The sequence below is a fragment of the Natrix helvetica genome (genome assembly GCF_964273705.1).
Source record: "Natrix helvetica genome assembly, chromosome: Z".
In the NCBI taxonomy this organism is placed as follows: domain Eukaryota; kingdom Metazoa; phylum Chordata; class Lepidosauria; order Squamata; family Natricidae; genus Natrix; species Natrix helvetica.
In genome coordinates, this window is record NC_138554.1 from 124,140,060 (window position 1) to 124,161,742 (window position 21,683).

Below are 21,683 nucleotides of genomic sequence, written 5' to 3' on the forward strand. Positions count from 1 at the left end.
TAAAAATTTGGGAGGAGAAAGTAGGGCGAATATAACATTCCTCCTGAAAACCACAAGAAATCGTTTCCCATTCCTTTGATTCCGTTTCCAAATTTTGATTCATTCACAGCCGTAAGTCTTTTGGCAGCTTATCTTAACCATTCTTTTTTCAAGTAACATTCTCACATTTTAAAGCAAGATTTATTGAGATCAAAGGGAAGAGGTTACCAGCATTTTAACGGCTGAACTATTTCCCATGTGAAATGAATTTATCCTCTGATTTATTTACACAAGAGACTTTGTTTTTTTCTAGGAGACTTCCTGAAATCCAGTCAGAAGCAGTTTTTTTTTTCCACTGATAACAGAAGAGCTTGCAGCTGGGTATCTATGGAGATTCTCAATCACCCAGGTCGTGGTAGTCCCAAAGGTGCTTTTTACAAAAGGCAACTGGATTTTTTTGGGTTTTTTTCTTTGAAAACATTTTGCTTCTCATCCAAGAGAACTGAAGAAGTTTTTTGAATGAGAAGCAAAGAAAAAAAAAGGAAGTCTAGTTGCCTTTTGGAAAAAGCACCATTGGGATTTGCAACTGGGTGAACAGAACAGAATAGCAGAGTTGGAAGGGACCTTGGAGGTCTTCTAGTCCAACCCCCGATCAAACAGAAAACCCTATACCATTTCAGACAAATCGTTGTCCAGTCTCTGCTTAAAAACCTCCAGGGTTGGAGCACCCACAGCTTCTGTTGCTCCATTGATTAATTATTCTATATCTGTCAGGAAATTTCTCCATAGTTCTAAATTAGTTCTATCCTTGATTAGTTCCCATCCATTGCTTGTCCTGCCTTCGGATGCTTTGGAGAATAGCTTGACCCTCTCTTCTTTGTGGCAGACCCTTCGATATTGGGAGACTGCTATCATATCACCCCTAGTCCTTCTTTTTATTAAACTAGACATACCCAATTCTTGCTAATTGATGGATGAATTATGTGCCACCAGTATTGGCTTGCTGCTATTCTTCCTCTTTCCCTCTTTCCAACCATCTTTCCAACGCTCAGAGCCTTCTCTAGGTCTTTGTATAATATGTCTTCAGGAAGGTGTATCTGTAACCTTCTTCTAAATCAGGGGTGTCAAACGCACAGCCTGAGGGCCGGATGCGTCACTTTCTGGTCACGCCCACCCCCGATTTAGCGAAGGGAAAAATGTCACAATACGTCATGTGATGTATCTGTGTTTTTTAACACAATACAAACAGTAATATACAACTGAACACAAAAAGAAATACAAAAGAAAAAGGGGAACAACATACTACAGTACACACACACACACCCGGAGACCCTTCCCCCCTTTATATTTCTTAGATATACAATATATCCCAATTGTGCCCTTGTACCCTTCAAAACAACATATATTCTTGAGTAGGTTATTCTCTTTGGCTTCCATCAACACTGATTTTATATAATCCCCCCCATATTTCATTATAATTATTTACTTTAATCATCCCCTTTTAAAGTTTAATTTCTGCTATTAATTTATCATTTGTTGCCTTACTCCAAATTTCATTATACCACTCATTTCTTTGAATATCCCAATTTCGTCCCCAATATTTAGCCATCACTAATCTAGCTGCCATTATCAAATTTACAATCATTTCCTTTTTTAAAAAATTTATATCCTGTTTTTCTACCAGCAACAATAATGCAATCCTTAGTGACATCTCTAGGTTTACATTTGTGACCCTCCTGTTCTAAATCTTTATCAGTCAGGATCTGATCATCAGACACAGAAAATTTAGGAAACTGTGTCTTCTCTGTCCCAAGAAACCTTATTTACAAGAACCAATGAAAAATAGCTTTTTATTGGTTCCATTGATGTGGTTTTGGGGTGGGATTAGTACTACTTCTAACATTGGGGCTAGATTAATATTTCCGTACTAAATCCTAAGAAGTTAGTCATAACTTTTTGCAAGAACTGCAATTGATTGAGATTGGAATCCTATGCATAGCTATCAGGAAGAGCATTATTGAACCCATAGAAATCTACTATATTCTACAATATTTCCTCACTATATAGATTGATTGACTGTTACTGTTTACATATCAGAAAATTTCAAGTGCTTCTGTCAAACCTCCTAGTAACATGTCCCTAAAAATAAGATGCAAGGCATCCATCTTCTTTTCAAAGTTTGTTTATTAGGTATACATTAAATTGGCAAGGGCTTGGTATAATTCTGACTCTTGACAGGATCTGGAATTGCACCCAATAAAAGCAAAAATATGAAACTCCCCCCCCCCCCCATCACAATCTCCAATCAATCCTCAATCTAACAGTCTGGCGACTCCAAACTCCACCTTCGTCCAGCTTTAGGTATTTTCTCTGTTCCCACAGGAAAGGAATGCCACCTAGACACAACATTTCCCCTTTATCTTTACAACCCCCCTTTCAACAGTTAGAAAATGGCAAAACCTGAAGTATTATTAAATTCATTTACTTAGAAGGTAAAGGTTCACCTTGAACATGTGTGCTAGTCATTCCAGACTCTAGGGGTGGTGCTCATCTTCATTTCAAAGCCAAAGAGCCAGCACTGTCCAAAGATGTCTCCATGGACATGTGGCCAGCATGACTAAACATCGAAGGTGCACAGAACGCTGTTACCTTCCCACCAAAGTGGTCCCTATTTTTTCTACTTGCATTTTTACATGCTTTCGAACTGCTAGATTGACAGAAGCTGGGACAAGTAACGGGAGCTCACTCCGTTGTGCGGCGCTAGGGATTCAAACTGCTGAACTGCCGACCTTTCTGATTGACAAGCTCAGCATCTTAGCCACAGAGCCACCGTGTCCCACCTTTACTTACAAACCTAAAAGCTGATTTAAAAAAACAACACAAAGGCTATAATAAAATATGGCTACACTTATGCCATCTTCAGAGTCAACAGCTTTTATATTAGGATAGGACAGTGTTTCTCAAACTTGGCGACTTTAAGTCCTGTGGACTTCAACTCCCAGAATTCCCCAGCCAGCTATGCTGGCTGGGGGATTCTGGGAGTTGAAGTCCACAGGACTTAAAGTCGCCAAGTTTGAGAAACACTGGGATAGGAGATGAATTATTACACTATTATTATTTATCTTTTATTCAATTGGTTCCCACCTTTTCTTCAAGAGCTTAAATAATCTCCTTTTATTTATCCATATCACATAAACCCGGTGAAATAGATTAGGCAAAATAGAAAGGCTGACCCAAATTTTCCCAGTGAATTTCCCTGGAGGAGAATAGACCAGAATCTGGATTTTTCCAGTGCTAGTCTAGCTATACTGTGCTGACTATTCTATACCATATGGGACCAGTGGTGGGATTCAATTTTTTATACTACCGGTTCTGTGGGCGTGGCTTTGTGGGTGTGGCAGGGGAAGGATACTGCAAAATTCCCATTCCCTTCCTACTCTATTAACCTGCTTGCCAGCTCCATTCTGTTCAGGGCAACAAAAGAAGATCAGCTGGGAGTTAGCGGGGTGGGGGTGGGGGCAGCCTATTTGCCAGTTCTCCAAACTTCTCAAAATGTCCGCTACCAGTTCCCCATAACCTGTCAGAACTGGCTGAATGCCACTTATGTATTTTGGAGGCGATTTTAACCTTGCCTCAAAATTAATAGGGAAAGTAAACTATTTAGAATGATGACTATCTGAATAGAACATTGGCTCAATTAAGTATAAGATGAACTGCTTATGGTCTCAACTTTTGTGTGTTTTATTACAGTTACTATTATTTTGATGAAATTGGATCAGATTCTTTTGTGGAGGAATATCTTTGAGATATGTTCATAAGTAATACATGGAGAAACAGAAGTCATTTCCATCTTTAGTAGTAGGAAATAATTGCAATATATTCACACTATTCTATGACTGTACAGGTAGTCCTCAACATATGACCACAATTGAGCCCAAAATTCATGTTACTAAGTGAGAAATGTGTTAAGTGAATTTTGTGCCATTTTACAACTTTTCTTGCCACATTTATTAAGTTACTAAATTAGTAAACCAGTTGTTAAGTGAATCTGCTTCCCCATTGACTCTGCTTGGTCGCAAAAGGTGATCACATAACCTCAGGACACTGCAACTGTCATAAATGTGAGTCAGTTGCCAAACAGTCAAATTTTGATCACATGACCCTTATAATTGTCATAAATGTGAAAAACGGTCATAGGTTTTCAGAGTCGCTGTAACTGTGAACAGTCACTAAATGAACTGTTTCAAGTTGAAGGCTACTTGGAGCAATATTCTATATTTCTTTAACTCTTAGCAATTTTTAGAAAGGGGAAAAGCAAGTTGAAGGTTGATGACGTTGCGTAGCGTCTCATGCAATCAAGAGAATAGCCATCTTTATTCAATCTCATGGCTCCCAGGTACATTGTACAAATTAAGCATGAGCCAGCAATGTGTTCCAGCTGCCAAAAGAAAAAGATCTAAACATGAAATAAAGAGGACCTGAAAATTACCGGTATTAATCCTATCTCTTAAGAGTCATGGAAGTCCCATCACTGGAGGTTTCCCAGCAAATGTTGTACAGCAGCTGATTGCGTGCTATGGTTAGAGAATGCTGCCTTCAGCAGAGTTGAAGTAAAACATCTTCCCTATGATTCTGTGTTTGGCAAAGTAGAAAGCTGTGCTCTAAATAATGGGTTGAATTTCATATAATGGTTAAGATGGCACATCACATTAAAATTGACTTAAACATGCCTTTTAGGAGGGGGCATCAAACTTGCGGTCAGTGGCTGGCCACTCCCACCCCCGTTTTAGTAAAGGAGGAAAAAGTCACAGTACATCATGTGATGACAACGTGACCCAGCGAGTTTGAAACTCCTGCCTGATAAAGTAAGCCATAATTGGTTCAAATTGCACAACGTGGCATGTCATTAAGCCATAGTTCATAGACGACAATTACTCAGTTCACACACAATATTCCAAGCCTCAAATTACATTAGCGTTTGTGAACTTAAGTCATAAGAGCTCTCATTGTTCCTGTCTTTTGTCACTATACTTTGCGGGTGTCAAACTTAGCTGCGTCATGTTACTGTCACGTGACTTATTGCAATGTTTTTCCCCTTCCCAGAGCTGGGATGGTTGTGACCTATGTCAGAGGTGGGTTTCAGCCAGTTCGGCCTGGATTGGATAGACTGATAGTGGCAGCGGCAGGAGGCTCTGCCCAGATGCTTCTGAGCATGTGCACGAGCGAACTGGTACTAAAAAAAATGGAAACCCACAACTGGCCTGTGTATGATGCATCCAGCCTGCTGGCCATGAGTTTGACACCTCTGTTATAGCTAGAGTAAGAGGGCAAAAAAGGCAACTTAAAATCTTGTTCAGAATATTTTTGTGCAATGACATCTTTTTAACCTTCTGAATATAGGATATATAAAGACGAACACTGTTAAGCTAGCATCACGTTGATGGGGGAAAATTTATGATTGTTTTCTATGTCCCTTTCTTTTATCTGAGGGCAGAAGCCTGTGTTGTGCTGTTAATGTTGTGCTGTTAAACTAAAAAGGATTAGTTCCAGATTCTCATCAGCCAAATTAAAGCATATAGTATATTTTTTGTTTTATCCTCCATTAAAAATCCTCCGTTATGTAAAAATGTACATCTTGCTTCTTTCATATGCAGGGGCTCCATCCAACTATTTCATTTTGAAGAATAGACTGATAATATTGCAAATAATCTTTTGATCTGATCAAAGGGCAAAGAAAGTTGTGACTACTGTGTAATTCTATCTTGATTTTTGCCAGGTTATGTTGACTTGAACGTATCAAGGCATCTGCTAGAGACAGAGAAGCTATTTACTGAATTACTGTTTCCTAGCAAGAAATGACGTTGGCATTACGGGACTGGTACTGTGGTTGTTTTTTCATATGCTTTTTTTTTTTTCCTAGCATCCTCCTGGTCAACTGAGAAGGAAATACAGTTCCTGTTCTACTATTTTTCTGGATGACAGTACAGTCAGTCAGCCCAACCTCAAGTATACAATTAAATGGTAGGTCTGGCAGCAGCATTGCATTGCCGGGGGGGGGGGGGGGATTACACACACACACACACACACACACACACACACACACACACAGAGATTTGCATTGTTTCTGAATATTGTTTCCAGCAGTAACATTCTAGAAAATGGAACACTAATATGGATTGTTCTACATGAAATTATGACAATGCCAAATGAATAGTTCTTTATAACAGAGTACATGGAGTTATGTCCATTGAGGCATGCCCACAGTCACATAATCAAAATTTGGGTATTTGGCAGTCCACCTACATTAACAGCCACATGGGCACTTCAACTCTTCTTCTTCAACTCTCCTCTCTGCTCTTTTGCCTACCCTAAACGCCACAACTTCTCCATCTGCCTTAGACAAAGATAGCCATGGCTTCTGACATGACCAGCAGCTGCCTTGTGAAAGCCAGGGACATTGTCAACAGTGGAGGAAGATGATGGTGAAGGTCAGATGGGACAGGCATGGCCGCCCAACTGGAGGATAGCAGAGTGGCGGAAGTAGTGGAGTGCAGGCCCACCAGAAGGGCAGAGATGGCAGGGACGTAATTAAATGGGGGAATTGAAGAGGAGGCATTTCCTTACCTTACCAAAGCTTGGGGCTAGGACAAACCAAGCCAGGAATGGCTTGGATTGGGTGGATCGTCACCTAATGACTGAGTGGGATTCATTTAAGGACCAAAGTGGGGATTTCCAGGCGCGCCATCACTCAGTGATACAGTCACGTGATCCCATGCTTTGTAACCACATTGCTTAATAACAGAAATTCTGATCCCAATTAGAATTGTTAAGGTTACATGTAAGTGGTTTCAAAAATACTCTGGGGTATATCTACAGATTTTATGTACTGGAAATGGTTAGGATTGAGACTTGAGGAAAAAAATACATTTTTCCTCACTTCTCCTTCTGCTTCAAATGTAAGTAAGGATATAGAGGGCCCTAAATCTGTTGATACATGTCTTTATAGCTTAAATTAGAGAAGTTCTCTTCTTTAAAGTTTGCCTATTGTGGTAAGGTTGCACTTGAAGATTTCAAATATGTAATTTTAAAATTGGCAATTTTCTTAGGGAGACATGATTTGGATGTCTGTTAAATGAGTCCAGACATATTTTCTCCTTGCCTTCCTTCCTGTTTGTTACTGCCACAGCTGCAAATATATTTTTGTTTTTAGTTAACAATTCCAAAACAATTTTTGTGTCCTTGGATTAATCTAAGGTTCTACTTATGAGTTTCTTCTGATGCATTTTTGTCTTTTTTTTTTTTACATTTTCAAATGCTGAGATACTTTTGGAATTGCCTGGCTGTTATGATAATCGTTTCTTTTTTTACTGCAGCGTTGAAGGTCGTTTTGACTGCCTTGATAGACACAGATGTACCACCAAGGAGTAGTTCCCATCATTTTTAGTTCTGTTTGTGTGTGGCGTAGCTATCACCAATAGCAGACAAAGCTTTGATAATTGGCTCAAAGTTTTAATCTTTATGTGGATGCAAATATATTCCAAGTTAAAAACCACAAAATCAGATTAGCTCTCTATTCAGATCTCTCTATTTTTTTTATTTTGCACAGTTGTGTCTCACAGTTTCCCTAGATTTCAAATTCTAAACATATTGCTTTTCTTTAAAAAATGGTATGAATTTTCAGATTATTTCTGCCAATGATTTTTGAAACACCATTAAAGACAAATTATAATATAACTGGAACATTCTATTGCCTTAAATTACATATCATAGAATTATGATTATTTTGCAAAGCTCTTCTGAGGAAAAATTCTGCTTTTATAGTTATTTATTAGTTTTTGTGCTCTCAATGTCCATCTCTCCTTTGAATTCTTCCTTTAAAACTCTTTCTTTTACAGATATAATTGGCCTAAATTTTTATAGATATAATAATATAATAGTAGCCTGAATACTAACTGTTTTATCAGCACAACAGCTCATAAAGTCAGCTACAGGTTAGTTCACTTAATGACTGTTCGAAGTTGCCATGACACTGAAAAAAGTGACATGACCATTTTCCATACTTATGACCGCATCCCCATAGACACGTGATTTACAGTCGGGATGCTTGACAGCTGTCTCCTATTTATGACGGTTGTAGTGTCCCGGGTTTATATAATCTCCTTTTGCAACCTTCTGACAAAGTCAATGGGGAAGCCAGTTTCACTTAACAACCGTTTTATTAATGTAACAAATGCAGATATTCACTTAACAACTTTGGCAAGAAAAGTCATAAAGTGGGGCAAAACTCACTTAACAAGTGCCTCACTTAGCAACAAAAATTTGTGGGTCAATTGTGGTCGTAGGTTGAGGACTAGCTGTAGTTAACTTCCTTGCTCCCTATGCTGTGTTGTCATATCCTGTATGATTATCAGCATTAAACTAAGATGCAGTTGTTAATCCAGTCATCTATACCTGAAATGAGGGAAGGAAATACCTATTTAAAACATTTTTTTGTTTATTTAATCAAATTTATATAGTCTCCCATGTTAAAGAACATGGGAACATACTCCTCCTGACTGTCTTTTTAAATTTTAAATTTTAATTGTACATTGGGTTTCTTACAATTGGGGTATTTTAATGGTGATTTTTAACTGTCTAAATGTTGTAATTTGTTACCTCCTCCGTGCATGTGTGTCTTTGTATATATGTATGTTTATGTGTTTGTACACATGTTTTATGTTCTATATGCTCCATTGTACGCCGCCCCGAGTCCTGTCTGGAAAGGGAGCGGCTAATAAATTCAAATTCTTATTATTATTATTATTATTATTATTATTATTATTATTATTATTATTAACAGAAAGGATTGAGTGGCATACCTATTCTTGTTTTCAGGCAATAAAATGGCTTTATCTTGGCCTCTATAGTTGTTGCATTCAGTACAATTTTGCTACAAAAAAGCTTATCCTTTTTTGTTGTTTTTATCGATATACATTCTCTCTCTTGATTTTTAAAAAATATGTTTGAATGGCCCTTCAGAAATTTGACTTAGTTATAAAACATAATGTTAAGATGTGGTATATTCAATATGTATTAAGACGCTAACTCTGCATTTTCTTTTACAGCGTAGCTCTTGCAATATACTACCATATCAAAAATAGGTAAGTTTGAATTGGAAAATGGTCCAAATACTAATTCATTGTTTTTTCTTATTTTAAAAAAATTTCACTCCCTTATAAGAAAGTTTGCAAAGCTGGGACACTTTATGTGAATATTCAGTGCTATTGCATATGTAGCCTTGAATGTGTTGTAATCAGAACTGAAACAGTACATAGTTTTTCCCACACAAGGGTGTTCTAGGTGAGCAGTGATGGTCAGTGATGAGGAAACATCCAACCCAAATAATGGATAGTGTCCATTTAGTTCCGTAATCCCAAATCCCAAACTAAGCTACAGATAAATTGTTCTAATGGGATCGTGGGTGAAGACCTTAAAGTATAGCTGATCTATATTAAGACTCAAAGTCAGTATTTGTGTGTGTGTGTGTGTGTGTGTGTGTGTGTGTGTGTGTGAAAAGATTCCCCCGCACATGTGTGCTAGTTGTTTCTGGCGGCTCTAGGGGGCAGTGGTCATCTCCGTTTCTAAGCCAACGAGCCTGCACGGTCCAAAGACCTCATGTGGCCAGCATGACTAAACACCAAAGGCACATGGAGCACTATTACCTTCCCACCAAAGATGGTCTCTAGTTTTCTACTTGCATTTTTTACATGTTTTTGAACTGTTAGGTTGGCAGAAGCTGGAACAAGTAGCGGGCGCTCACTCCGTTACGTGGCACTAGGGATTCAAACCGCTGAACTCCCAACCTTCTGATTGACAAGCTCAGCGTCTTAGCCCGAGCCCCCTCGTCCCATATACATACACACACACACACAAACACACACACACACCAAACACATACGCACCCCTCTTAGGAACCTTCCTGCTTCCTTGTATAATTTTTATTGTAGATTTTATTTTATTTTAAAGAATCTTGACAAAATCAGTAGATAGAATACAGAAGTGCAGAGGAGACACACACAAGATTCTAATCAGTAAATTACATGGATATAATTTAAAACCAACATCCTTATTCACATATTGCCATTCGTGTAGTAAATCTTAAGATGCACAGATCTCTCCAATATTTGAGTACTGGTGATCAGATTTGGAATATTGACACATGCACATACAGTTGTGCAACACTTTTAATTAAATATGCCATTTTATTTTACTGCCTTTGCTATTTTTCCCCTGATAATTAATTGTGGCATTAGTGGACAGAGTCACCAAACATCAACTGAGCAAAAAACAAATTGCTTGAGGTTACCTCTTCTAGTCCATTAGGATGGATCCTGCTAAAAGACTTCCTCTTTTCTTTTGTTGTTTGCCTTGGTCAGATGACCACTTTTTCAACCAAAATCTTAGATTACAACTATCCAATTAATTTTTTTAAAATCAAGTGGATTGTGGACCCTAATGGGCAGCATAGGTATTGTTTGTAGACACATCGATGCTCATAGTCAATTGCAGATGTAACTGGCAGCCGTGGGAAAATATACAACACTAAAATACTTTAGTTCTCAAAGCTGCTTCTGTCCTTCTGCCATGAAATTATATGGACTTCACCACTGATCTCATTTCAAAGGAGTACCTTTTCAAAATTCACTTGAAGCCCATCTTCTAAATGGAAGTCTTGTCCAACATTTGTACCTCTGCAAACACAAATGTTACTGAACTAGCATCCATGGAGTGTGGACAGAAGATACTCTTACGCTACCTATAGTCTTCTTGTCCTTTCAAGATTCTTCTGCCCCCATTTACTGCGTTATGTAGGGTACAAAATACGACCTAAAGACGGGTGCTGTGACTCTAAATTTGAGGACTCGGGAGAAAACTGTACGTGAGTAGTCAACTAAGAAGACTAGTATTTAGGGGGGAAAAAGCAGAAGTTTTCTGAATCTGATTATCCTGGTCCCAGAATGATGTACATGTGCCCTCTACTGTTACCTTGGAAGTATTGTAACATTCCCTAATCAGTAACCATCTATCCATGTAAGAGAGATCCATCAAAGGCAGTGTTTCTCAATCTTGGCAACTTGAAGACGTCCGGACTTCAACTCCCAGAATTCCCCAGCCAGCATTTGCTGGCTGGGGAATTCTGGGAGTTGAAGTCCAGACATCTTCAAGTTGCCAAGGTTGAGAAACACTGATCTAAGGTCAACCCAAAGTCTAATTTACCCGGCATTCTTTCTGCCGTGATAATCAGCTACATGCCGATTGAACAAAGCTCACCAGCAGTTTATAAAGGCAACCACTGCTGTTAATCAGTTGTTGTGTGCGATGGAACAAAACGCTGCTGTGTGGCAACTGACCCCATAATTATATTTTAGTATTTCTGCTTATATTGGCATCTAATGAAAGCAATGGATGGTCAAAAGTTTAAAAGCCCTAGTGCTTTTTGGATAAATTGTTCTTTAAAGTGGATTCTTGTTCCTATCCTCCATCCCTCCCGTCCCCTAGTTTGATACGGGAGACAATATGTAAGTAAAGCAAAACGATGCATTCAGTAATGGATGAAATATAACCGGTTCGTCCGAATCAGTAGTAAAAAATGCTACCGGTTTACCCGAACCAGAAATTAAAAAATGTTACTGGTTCGGGCAAATCGGTAGTTCCGACAGTCAGCTGTACAACAATCAGCTGTGCCGTGCAACACAAATGATTGTTGCACAGCTGATCATCAGAACTACCAGTTTGCCCGAACTGGTAACATTTTTTTACTTCTGGTTAAGGCAAATGATGCGCATGTGCATGTGAAGCAAACCGGTAGCAGACTTCAGACATTTCACCCCTGGATGGGTCCAAGCTTCTTTCGTGTCATAGGATTGGGTTGGAAATGGCTTTGGATTCTCCAAAAAGGGCATATACCAATCTATAAAAAACCACAATTGAATTGAAAGAAAGGAAAAGCCGTACTGTTTTGCCCCTGTCCAGTCAGTAAGATAACCTTGAGACTCACTCTTTCATTCCACCGAGGATTGGTCTTGTAAATTTTATTTTAAAATTTCAAAACAACTTTCATTTTCGGAATAAAGAGATTTCACATATTCTGTGGTAGAGTGAGCTTAACTAAGTGCCATATTTCTTTGCTTGACTGGCTATAACACCTGGAGAGCTTAACGCTTTCCATATTTTTGTTTTTGCAAATGTCCTTCAAGTCTAAATAGCTTGGTATATGAGTGAGAGCTGATTCATTTTTTCCCAGCATGGCATACCCCCAGTAGTTTTCCATGGACAAAGGTAGAAAGTCTACTTTTCAATATAGTCTTTACTTCCCTAGCAGGATGATGGATCCCATTGATACGGCTTCCCACAGGATGAGACCGTATTCTAAATCAGCTATTTTTGTAGGACTTTGAGAAGTGTTTCTCTCCATTTCTGTTTGTTCAGTAACATTACCATTGATTCTCTTCTTTTCTTTCCTCCTCTTCTAGGGATGTAGATGGAACAATGCTCCTAGATATTTTTGATGAAAATCTCCACCCCCTTTCGGTAAAGCTCACTTACATAAGGACAATAACAAAAATTTGGAATTTACAATATGGGTTCTGCTATTTCTCTGCCCTTTACGTCTGCCACTTCTTTACAAATTATATGTAACATATTCTCATTTTTTAAAATAATATTATTTCCCCAGAAATCCGAAGTGCCATCAGATTATGACAAACATGAACCTGAACAAAAGCAGATTTATCGCTTTGTTCGGACGTTGTTCAGTGCTGCTCAGCTAACTGCCGAATGTGCTATTGTCACCCTGGTGAGTATACAAAAGATCATCGTTGAAATGCTTAAAAGTAAAGATTCCCCTTTCACATATGTGCTAGCCGTTCCCGACTCTAGGGGGCAGTGTTCATCTGCGTTTCAAAGCCGAAGAGCCAGAGCTGTCCGAATACTTCTCCGTGGTCATGTGGCCAGCATGACTAAATGCCGAAGGCGCACCGAACACTCTTACCTTCCCACCAAAGGTGGTCCCTATTTTTCTACTTGCATTATAACATGCTTTCAAATTGCTAGGTTGGCAGAAGCTGGGACAAGTAACGGGAGCTCACTCCATTATACGGCACTAGGGATTCGAACCGCCAAATTCTCAACCTTTCTGACGCTGACTCACCGTGTCCCTTAAAATACAATTAATTTTAGATCCTCAGTTTAAGATTTATATTTGGAGTTAAGATCACATATCAGATTTACCTACTGATGACTTCATGTATAAAATAGATGTTGCAGGTGAGACAGGATACATATAAATAATTACAGATACTTTTAGCTTTCATATACAGTACCTTGAATTTACTTAACATTTGCTTACTATTTTCCTTGTCTTTGTATTTATTTATCAAATTTTTAAAACAGCCAATCTACCTCACAGAGGGGTTTTGGTGGGAGATTCAATAGTTCTTATTTTTCCTAAATGTCTACCTATCTATTGCAGACTAAATATTTTCAGCTATCTTTCTTTCTGAGATTCACAGTCCAAATTCTTCTTAACCCTGTCTTATTTTGCAATGCATATTATGTGCAATATTTGCCCCAATTAATCTCTAAATATGTGGGCCATTCACATACATTTTATGTTTATTAATTTTTAAGGAATTCTGACTTTATTCTCATATACAAGGTGGCCAAATATCTTAATATTATTAAGTCATACACTTGTACAGTATACTTTTAAGTATACCATACATGTTATTTTATTTTACTTTATTTTACTTATTTTATTTTACTTTACTTTATTATTTTTTCCCTAATGATTAATTGTTGCATTAAACTATTTCTAGGTTCAAAGACTATAATAATGATATTTGAATTTATTTTATTTTGCAACATAGCATTGTAGTTCAATTCTTAAATTTCATATTTTGCCTGTAGCATTTAAATGATCGTTTCCTTTCTCCTTTCCTTTCCTCTTTCTCCAGATGATATCTGGAGAAATAATTGATTTTGAAGGTTCTCAAGTTTAATAATAACTTTATTTTTAAGGAGGTTTGGTAAATATGTTGTAGGATTTATACAATTTATTTCCAAAATACTTTTTCTAACAAGCAAATGCAATAACTGGTAAGCTTTCCATTTGGAGATGTATTTCACCCTTATAGCACGTCTTTTACTAAAGTGGCTAGGAAAAAGGGAGCAGATTGGAACGATAGTACCTAAGAAAAAGGAAGGTGAAATCATTGAAACCGGATCTGTACATCCCCATTCCACATTTGCAGTTACTATTTACGAGGGGACTTCATTTTTGTTGAGTTAATTGGGGTCACAAAAGGTTAAATCAATGGCTCCAAACTAGCTTACAGCCTCTATTTTCATGTCTTCTATTTAGTTAAAAAAAGAAAAACAGCTGTGCTTTCAAACTGTATGACAAGCATCTTGTCTCCTTTGGGCTTTTGCTAACACTTAACAGAGAGCTCCCTTTAATTAAAATAACAAATCTAAACACTTGATTTTCTAGATCTATTTTGGTCTGGGTCTGGGTCTGGATCATAACATGAAGACAATTTTTATTGTTCTGATAGATAAACTTAAGAAGGGTGAATAGAGAATGCTTCCTTTTTCTTGGTTATTTCATAGCAATTTCGGATAAAAGCAACCATAATATTCTTGTGGATCACGTTAGAGAATTAAAGTTGGAGAGGCTATCTTGCCATGATTCTGTTCCTACATTAAGAGTTCCCTTTGGTTTGTAAAGATGTTGAATTTTATTCAACATCCTTACAAACCACTGGGAATGTTTGTCAGAAGCTATGAAACTAGATGTCACCTCCATTCTACTTCTCTTTTCCGCCATCATCAAGTTGCCAAGCTTTGTAATTGGTTCTTGCTTGGACTAGATTGCAGACTAAGTGACAGCTTAATTCTGAGAATTGATAGGTGTTGTTGCACAGGTTTGGGTGATCTTCTAGATAGGATTCTGACCAGTTTTGGGAACCCCCAAATGCCCCCCCTGGGTGGCCTTACCCCTCCCACCCTACCCTGCCTCTCCCAGGAGTCTCCACATGGCCCATTCATCATGCCAGGTAAGTGCAGGGCCCACGTGGAAGCTCGGGGATGAGGGGAAACGGGCCTACCGGAGGTTCCAGAAGTCCAGAGCCTGGGGGAAGCAGTTTTTGCCCCTAACCCCTGAGGCTCAAGGAAAGCCTCTGGAGCCTGGGAAGGGTGAAAAATGCCCCCCCTGCTGTGGTGCAGGAGGCCAACCACGTCACACCCACCATGGCCACACCCACCCAGCAACTGAGCAGTGGACTGTTGCTGCAATTTTTGAAGCCTATCCCTGGGTTGATGGCCTGGGAAGATTGTGGCCAGCCATTAGGGGGATTTTGCTGCCTCCAGAGTGGTACATTTCATCCCATGAACGAACAAGTGCATATTTTGTGGATGCTCTTTGACCCTACTTTGTCTTGAGAGCTGTGCAATAGTAAGCTTTAAATCATATATTCCCGATTTGTCAATGGTGCCTCTTCTAATCTGACCACAATGGTCCATGTGTTTTTAGTACATATTTAGATTATCTGTTGTTTAACCTTTAGTCTTCTTTCCATAGAAGCTGTTTTAGACAGCTATCTAAATTTTATCTTGATGCTTTTACATATTTTTATTTATTAATTATTCATTCTGGGCAAGTCACAATTTTATATAATTTTTTACTTTGATTTTCATCTTGTTTTTGAAGTTTAATTGTTTTATGATATTAATTCATGTCATTGACTGTGATCTACTAAATATTGTAAACTCAAGGTGGACATGCTACAATATAGAATATTGTATATAGATGCATCGTATAGAAATTACTTAAATAACCCTAATTCTAACCCTAATCTTATTACAAAGGTGTCTGAAGAATAAATGAATGGGGTGTGTATGTGGAAAATACTGTTTTTGCCATCTTCTATTTGACCAAAATTTAAAATAAATAAAATAGAATAGAGACATGAACCATAGGGGGAACAGGTAGAAAGGACAAAGATGTATTTTTCAGTGGGTTAGGGAACTTCCGCACACAATGGATGCTACCATTAAAAAAAAGTAGATTTTACTTTACTCTTTTCCTTCCAGCCTTGATTTTTATTGAGAACCATAATTCAGTGGTGAAATACTGGCCTTGAAAGATAACAACTCCCTGTGTGGCAGAGGCTGAAAAAAACAACAACCCATTTTTTTTCTCCCAAAGAGAATTGTAACCATCATTGTAGATAGTAAAGCCACCCTGGCTTAGATTATCTCTTGCAAAGAGGTTTTGTTACTATCACCTTTTGATTGATATTACACCAATGGGAGTGGGGTGGGGTGTTGATACGCAGGACCCAAAAGACGTTATAGGTTGAAACTTTATATTTCTGAACTTGAATACACATCGGCATGGCTTCAAGCAAATAGTCTTGGACAACTTTCAAGGACGTTAGTAACAACTGATATTTATTTGAAGGACTGCTGGAATAACTGGCCCGTGTAGGAGTCTGATGTTTAAAAAGTTAAATCTAGGATAGAAGTCGTATTCCATTGTGACCAAAATAGTTTTGGAACACTGGCAACTTATTGCAGAAAAGAGAACCGTCTTTGGGGATAATGTTTATGAAAGAACTGAATTTGCAGAAGCAAGGCTATCTTCCATTCCTCCTCAGGCTATTCCCTTCCTATCTCAAACTTTAAATGGACAGAAAAAGTGATTGCGTGTAGGTAAACCATGCAGTAAGATATCTTTTGGCCCTTCTCACTTCAGAATAAATTCCCACTATTGGATATTTAAATCCTGCGATCTGTGGTTGTATTTGTAAATTATTTGGAATTGTTTAGCATGCACATAATAGCCCTCTACTCAGTGGTGGGATTCAAATAATTTAACAACCGGTTCTCTGCCCTAATGACCAAATGGGTAGGTGGGGCTCGGTGGTCATGTGACTACGTGGGCGGGGGCCAATTCAACATCACTCACATCGATGTGCTCTTCGCCTTAGCTGTTAACAATGTAATAAGGTTAACTGGAGAGGAGTTTCTGTAAGCAAGGCAATAAAGATTTAGCCCTGTAAAGTAGAAAAAACAAAATAATATTTCTTCCAACAACCGGTTCTCTGAACTGCTTAGAAAGTAAACAACTGGTTCTCCCTAATAGATGCTAACTGGCTGAATCCCACCCCTGCCTCTGCTTACTGTAAAGTTAGCATTAAATTAGAGCATTTTCAAAAGGTGGTTTTTCTAGACTAAGGCATCAAGTTTCTCATGTATTTTTCTTCGTTTATTCCAATGAAGATTGTTCTGACTTGCTTTAAATTAACGGTAAGTAGTAGAAATGGCTGGAAATTTATAATTTAATTATTAAAATGAATTAGATGTTGATTCCATTTTGGCTAATGAAGTTAAAATAGCATTTCGAAGACTTTCTGCAATTCAGAACTGCCTTTGCACAACATTCTGTTAAATCCAGCAGAATTTGTTATAGCTGTAATGGTCAGTGAGCTTATAATTTGCTTGAAAAGATAGCAAAAAAAAAAGATTCAGAGAAAGGACAGCATGATTAGTGGCTATCCATGCTTTTCATTAAATTCTTACCATTAAATTTAGCTTTAATATTTCAAGAAAAAGACAGTTATAGCAATGGCACTTAGACTTATATACTGCTTCACAGCGCTTTTACAGACCTCTCTAAGCGATTTACAGAGTCAACATATTGCCTCCAACAATCGTGGTCCTCATTTTACCACCCTCAGAAGGATGGAAGGCTGAGTCAACCTTGAGCTTGGTGAGATTTGTACTCTAAATTGCAGTTAGCCAGGAGTCAGCAGAAGTAGCCTGCAGTACTGCACTCTAACCACTGTGCAACCGCAGCTCATAAATACGCATTCTCTATGTTAATTTTCTATAGGTATTCAAAACTGCCACTTTCTATCCATTATACTGGGAGATAGATTTGTCTTGTATTATATTTTTACTCTCCTATTTGCTAATTTTCTTTTCTTTAGTAATCATGTTCCCCCTAGATTTGCTCTAAACCAGGGGTGTCAAACTTGCGGTCAGTGGCCCAGATGCATCACGCAGTGGCCATGCCTACCCCCATCTTAGCGAAGGGAAAAAAGTTGTGATACATCACATGATGATAAAGAGTTTGACACCCCTTGCTCCAGACACTACCAAAAATTGGGTCTGTTTCATACCTTGTATCTTCAGTTTTTCCTGACCACCTTCAGATTTCAGGCTGTCTAGAAATTTTCAACTAGTAAATTCAAGTTTCAAGTAAATTCAGTTCATAGGTACATTGCATACTGTTAGCCATACATCTAGATTAGGGGTGTCAAACCAAATAGCATCGCGCACTGTATCACAATGTTTTTGCTGTTGTAAAGCCAAGGTGGGTGTGGCCTGCACGGGCCACATTTGGCTCCCGGGCTGGCAGTTTGACAAGGTCTGATCTACATCAAGAGTCTCCAACCTTGGCAACTTTTTAAGATTGTGGAATTCAACTCTCAGAATTTCTCAGCCAGCCTGACTGAGAAATTCTGGAAGTTGAACTTTACAGGTCTTAAAGTTGCTAAGGTTGAAGATCCCTGATCTAGATCATCTGAAGACCCGATGACTAATCAAACCTAATAATAAATAAGAATAATATCTAGACAATTTTAATACTCTTCCCTAGATGTCTACTACTATTAATCCAGCACATGGCAAGACATCAAAATTCATTTTTGTTGGTGCTAATCTAATGTCAGTCCATTTTTTTTTATTTAAGCAATTATAGTTTCTTACTTTGCAATGTAGTTATTTCTTTTTTTAATAATATTTTTAATTAAAAGTCATTATATGATACAAATATACAACACAAAAATTCTATTTGTTTAAAAGTTAGAAAACCAAGAAAGAGAAAACTGGAAAAAAATGAAAGAAAATTAAACTTCTGTCTTTCATCAGTGCAATAGATTGCAAAAATAATACCTCAACCTTTTGCTTTACATTTCCCAACATTTCAAGCCATTTCTATAATTATAAAACCATTCCAATCATCAAAAGCTGAATTCATTCCCCCCCCCCCCGTTTTGAGCATAAAATCCAGCAGCGATTTCCATGTAGAAAGAAAACTAGATAAATTCTTTTCTTTAATTAAAATAAGTCAATTTCACCATTTTTGCAAACTCCATCACTTTCCATCCATTCTTCCATTGTTGGAATCAGTGTGTCTTTCCACTTTTGTGCATATAAGATACTTGTTGCTGTCAATTTATGCAGTAAAGTTAGTTCTTGTGCATGGCATGGCAGAACGAAAGCCTTCAGCTGTAAAGAATGCCAGTGGTAAAACAACATTATCTCTGGAGAGGCAAAGAGAAGATTGATGAAAGCATCGTGGCACAAAACCTTTCCCGTTTTGTGCATTACATGATCACTGTTCATGTGATGTAATACAGCTGCTTTTTTAAATTGCATTGTTAGATTTCTACACCCCATCCCATATTGCCTTCTATTCTTTAATGTTGATTGCATTAACATCTTTGCTGGTTTTCTATGTAGGAGTTTGCAGATCAGCGAATAATCAAGGCTACTTCAGTCCATCATCTGTGGTAAACTCGTACTAGAAAAGCTTTTAAAGTAGTAATCCTGCTGGTTATTTTTAAATGGTTGTTTATTACAGCAAGTCTGAAATATTTACAGAAATCTGCAGTGAAAGCTATAGGTTACAGTTGAATCTAAGTGTATGTTGTTAATGAACTGTGAAGTATTATTTATATGGTTGTACAATTGGAAACAATTTTCCATTTAAAGATCACTCAGGTAGGAGGGTATAATTGGGTTTCTTCCCCCTCTTATTTCAATTCAGCTAGAGAAATGTATGAACTCTTACTTTCACATGTCTTTTCAGGTATATCTTGAAAGATTGCTAACTTATGCAGAGATAGATATTTGTCCATCAAACTGGAAAAGAATTGTGCTTGGTGCAATTCTACTTGCATCCAAAGTTTGGGATGACCAAGCTGTGTGGAATGTGGACTATTGTCAGATCCTGAAAGATATCACAGTTGAAGACATGTGAGTTTATTGTTTGGTCCCATCTTTGCTTACTTGTTGATAAAAGATGCAATGGGAATCTGAAGAGGCTGAGAAATTTATTTATTAAATCTCTTTGCCACCCATGTAATTTTGAAATGACACTGAACACTGTTCAGTGCTCTAGGGGGCGGTGCTCATCTCTGTTTCTAAGCCGAAGAGCCAGAACTATCCAAAGACATCTCCGTGGTCATGTAGCTGACATGATTGAACACTAAAGATGCATGTAATGCTGTTACTTTCCCACCAAAGATGGTTCCTATTTTTCTACTTGCATTTTTATGTGCTTTCAAACTGCTAGGATGGCAGAAGCTGAGACAAATAACGGGAGCTCACTCCGTTACATGGTGCCAGGAATTTGAACCGCTGAACTGCTGACCTTCTGATCAACAAGCTCAGCGTCTTAGCCACTGAGCCACCGTGTCCCTCTTAGTGGCTTACAATGTTATAAATAAAATAGCATCTACACACATGGAGCTGTATGATTAATAAAAGGCAATTCAGTTTAGGAACAAAGAAAGCTGGGGAACAAGAGATTAAAATTTTCATGAATTCAATGGAATGGAATATGAATGAAAAGAAATATGAATGAGGCGGAACAGAACAGATCAGTCGTTAAATAAATCACATAGTCGTTTAGCAAATCAAACTTCCCCTATTGACTTTGCTTGTTGGAAGCTGTCTGGAAAAGTTGTGAATGATGATCACATGATTTTAGGATGAAATATATGCCAGTTCCCAAGCACATGAATTTTGATCATGTGTCCATGTCCTGGTTGTAAGTGTGAGGATTAGTCATAAGTCACTATTTTCAGATTTGTAACTTTGAATGGTAATTAAATGAATTGTTATAAATCGAGGACGACTTGTAAATACAAATACATGCGATGCACAATGTTAGACCCAACCAAATTAGCTGAACCTAGATTCTGTTGGATAAACAGATTAAAGTTTATGTCATAATGAAATAAATTTAACTAACTTAGTCTATGTCTAACATTTCTGATAAATAAACAAACAAAAGCTTGTCAATTCCAGCAAACCGTAAGTAAGAATAGGATTGGTATGTCTCTAGTAAAGAGTGCAATATTCCATCACATTATATGGTTAGTGATTATGAAAGACATATTTTTCATTTAAACATATAAGGAAGACAGACACAAAGTAAAGAAAGATGAACTTTGAAGGCATTTGCTATTAAAAGTAACACACATTTTATTTGTTTGTTGTTCACTCAGCTCAGCCTGTTGTGAGTTGTGGCAAATAAAAATTTTCTACATTTTCTCTCTTTATTTCTCAGGAATGAATTGGAGCGCCAATTTCTTGAGTTGCTGCAGTTCAACATCAACGTTCCCTCAAGTGTTTATGCTAAGTATTATTTTGACTTGCGCTCCTTAGCAGAAGCAAACAATCTGAGTTTTCCTCTAGAACCTCTCAGCAGGGAAAGAGCATGTAAACTTGAGGTGAGACTCTTGATCATCTCATCGTTTGAATATTACAATGTTTTATGTTACACCAATTCCCAAAATCACCAAATTCTAACTTCATTTGTTATCACCAGAAAGCATTGATCTGTGCCAATTTGCTACCTATACTATATA

At 37.8% G+C, this 21,683-nt stretch overlaps 1 protein-coding gene across 1 annotated transcript in view; it reads left to right on the forward strand.

Annotated features, from left to right (window-relative positions):
• Positions 1-21,683, forward strand: part of CCNY (cyclin Y) — a 123,184-nt gene that overhangs the window by 97,677 nt on the left and 3,824 nt on the right. The window contains exons 4-9 of the mRNA XM_081970151.1: positions 5,900-6,000; positions 9,084-9,119; positions 12,492-12,549; positions 12,695-12,814; positions 19,898-20,064; positions 21,383-21,545. Of these exons, the coding sequence (XP_081826277.1) occupies positions 5,900-6,000; positions 9,084-9,119; positions 12,492-12,549; positions 12,695-12,814; positions 19,898-20,064; positions 21,383-21,545 (645 nt within the window). The remainder of the gene's footprint in view (positions 1-5,899; positions 6,001-9,083; positions 9,120-12,491; positions 12,550-12,694; positions 12,815-19,897; positions 20,065-21,382; positions 21,546-21,683) is intronic.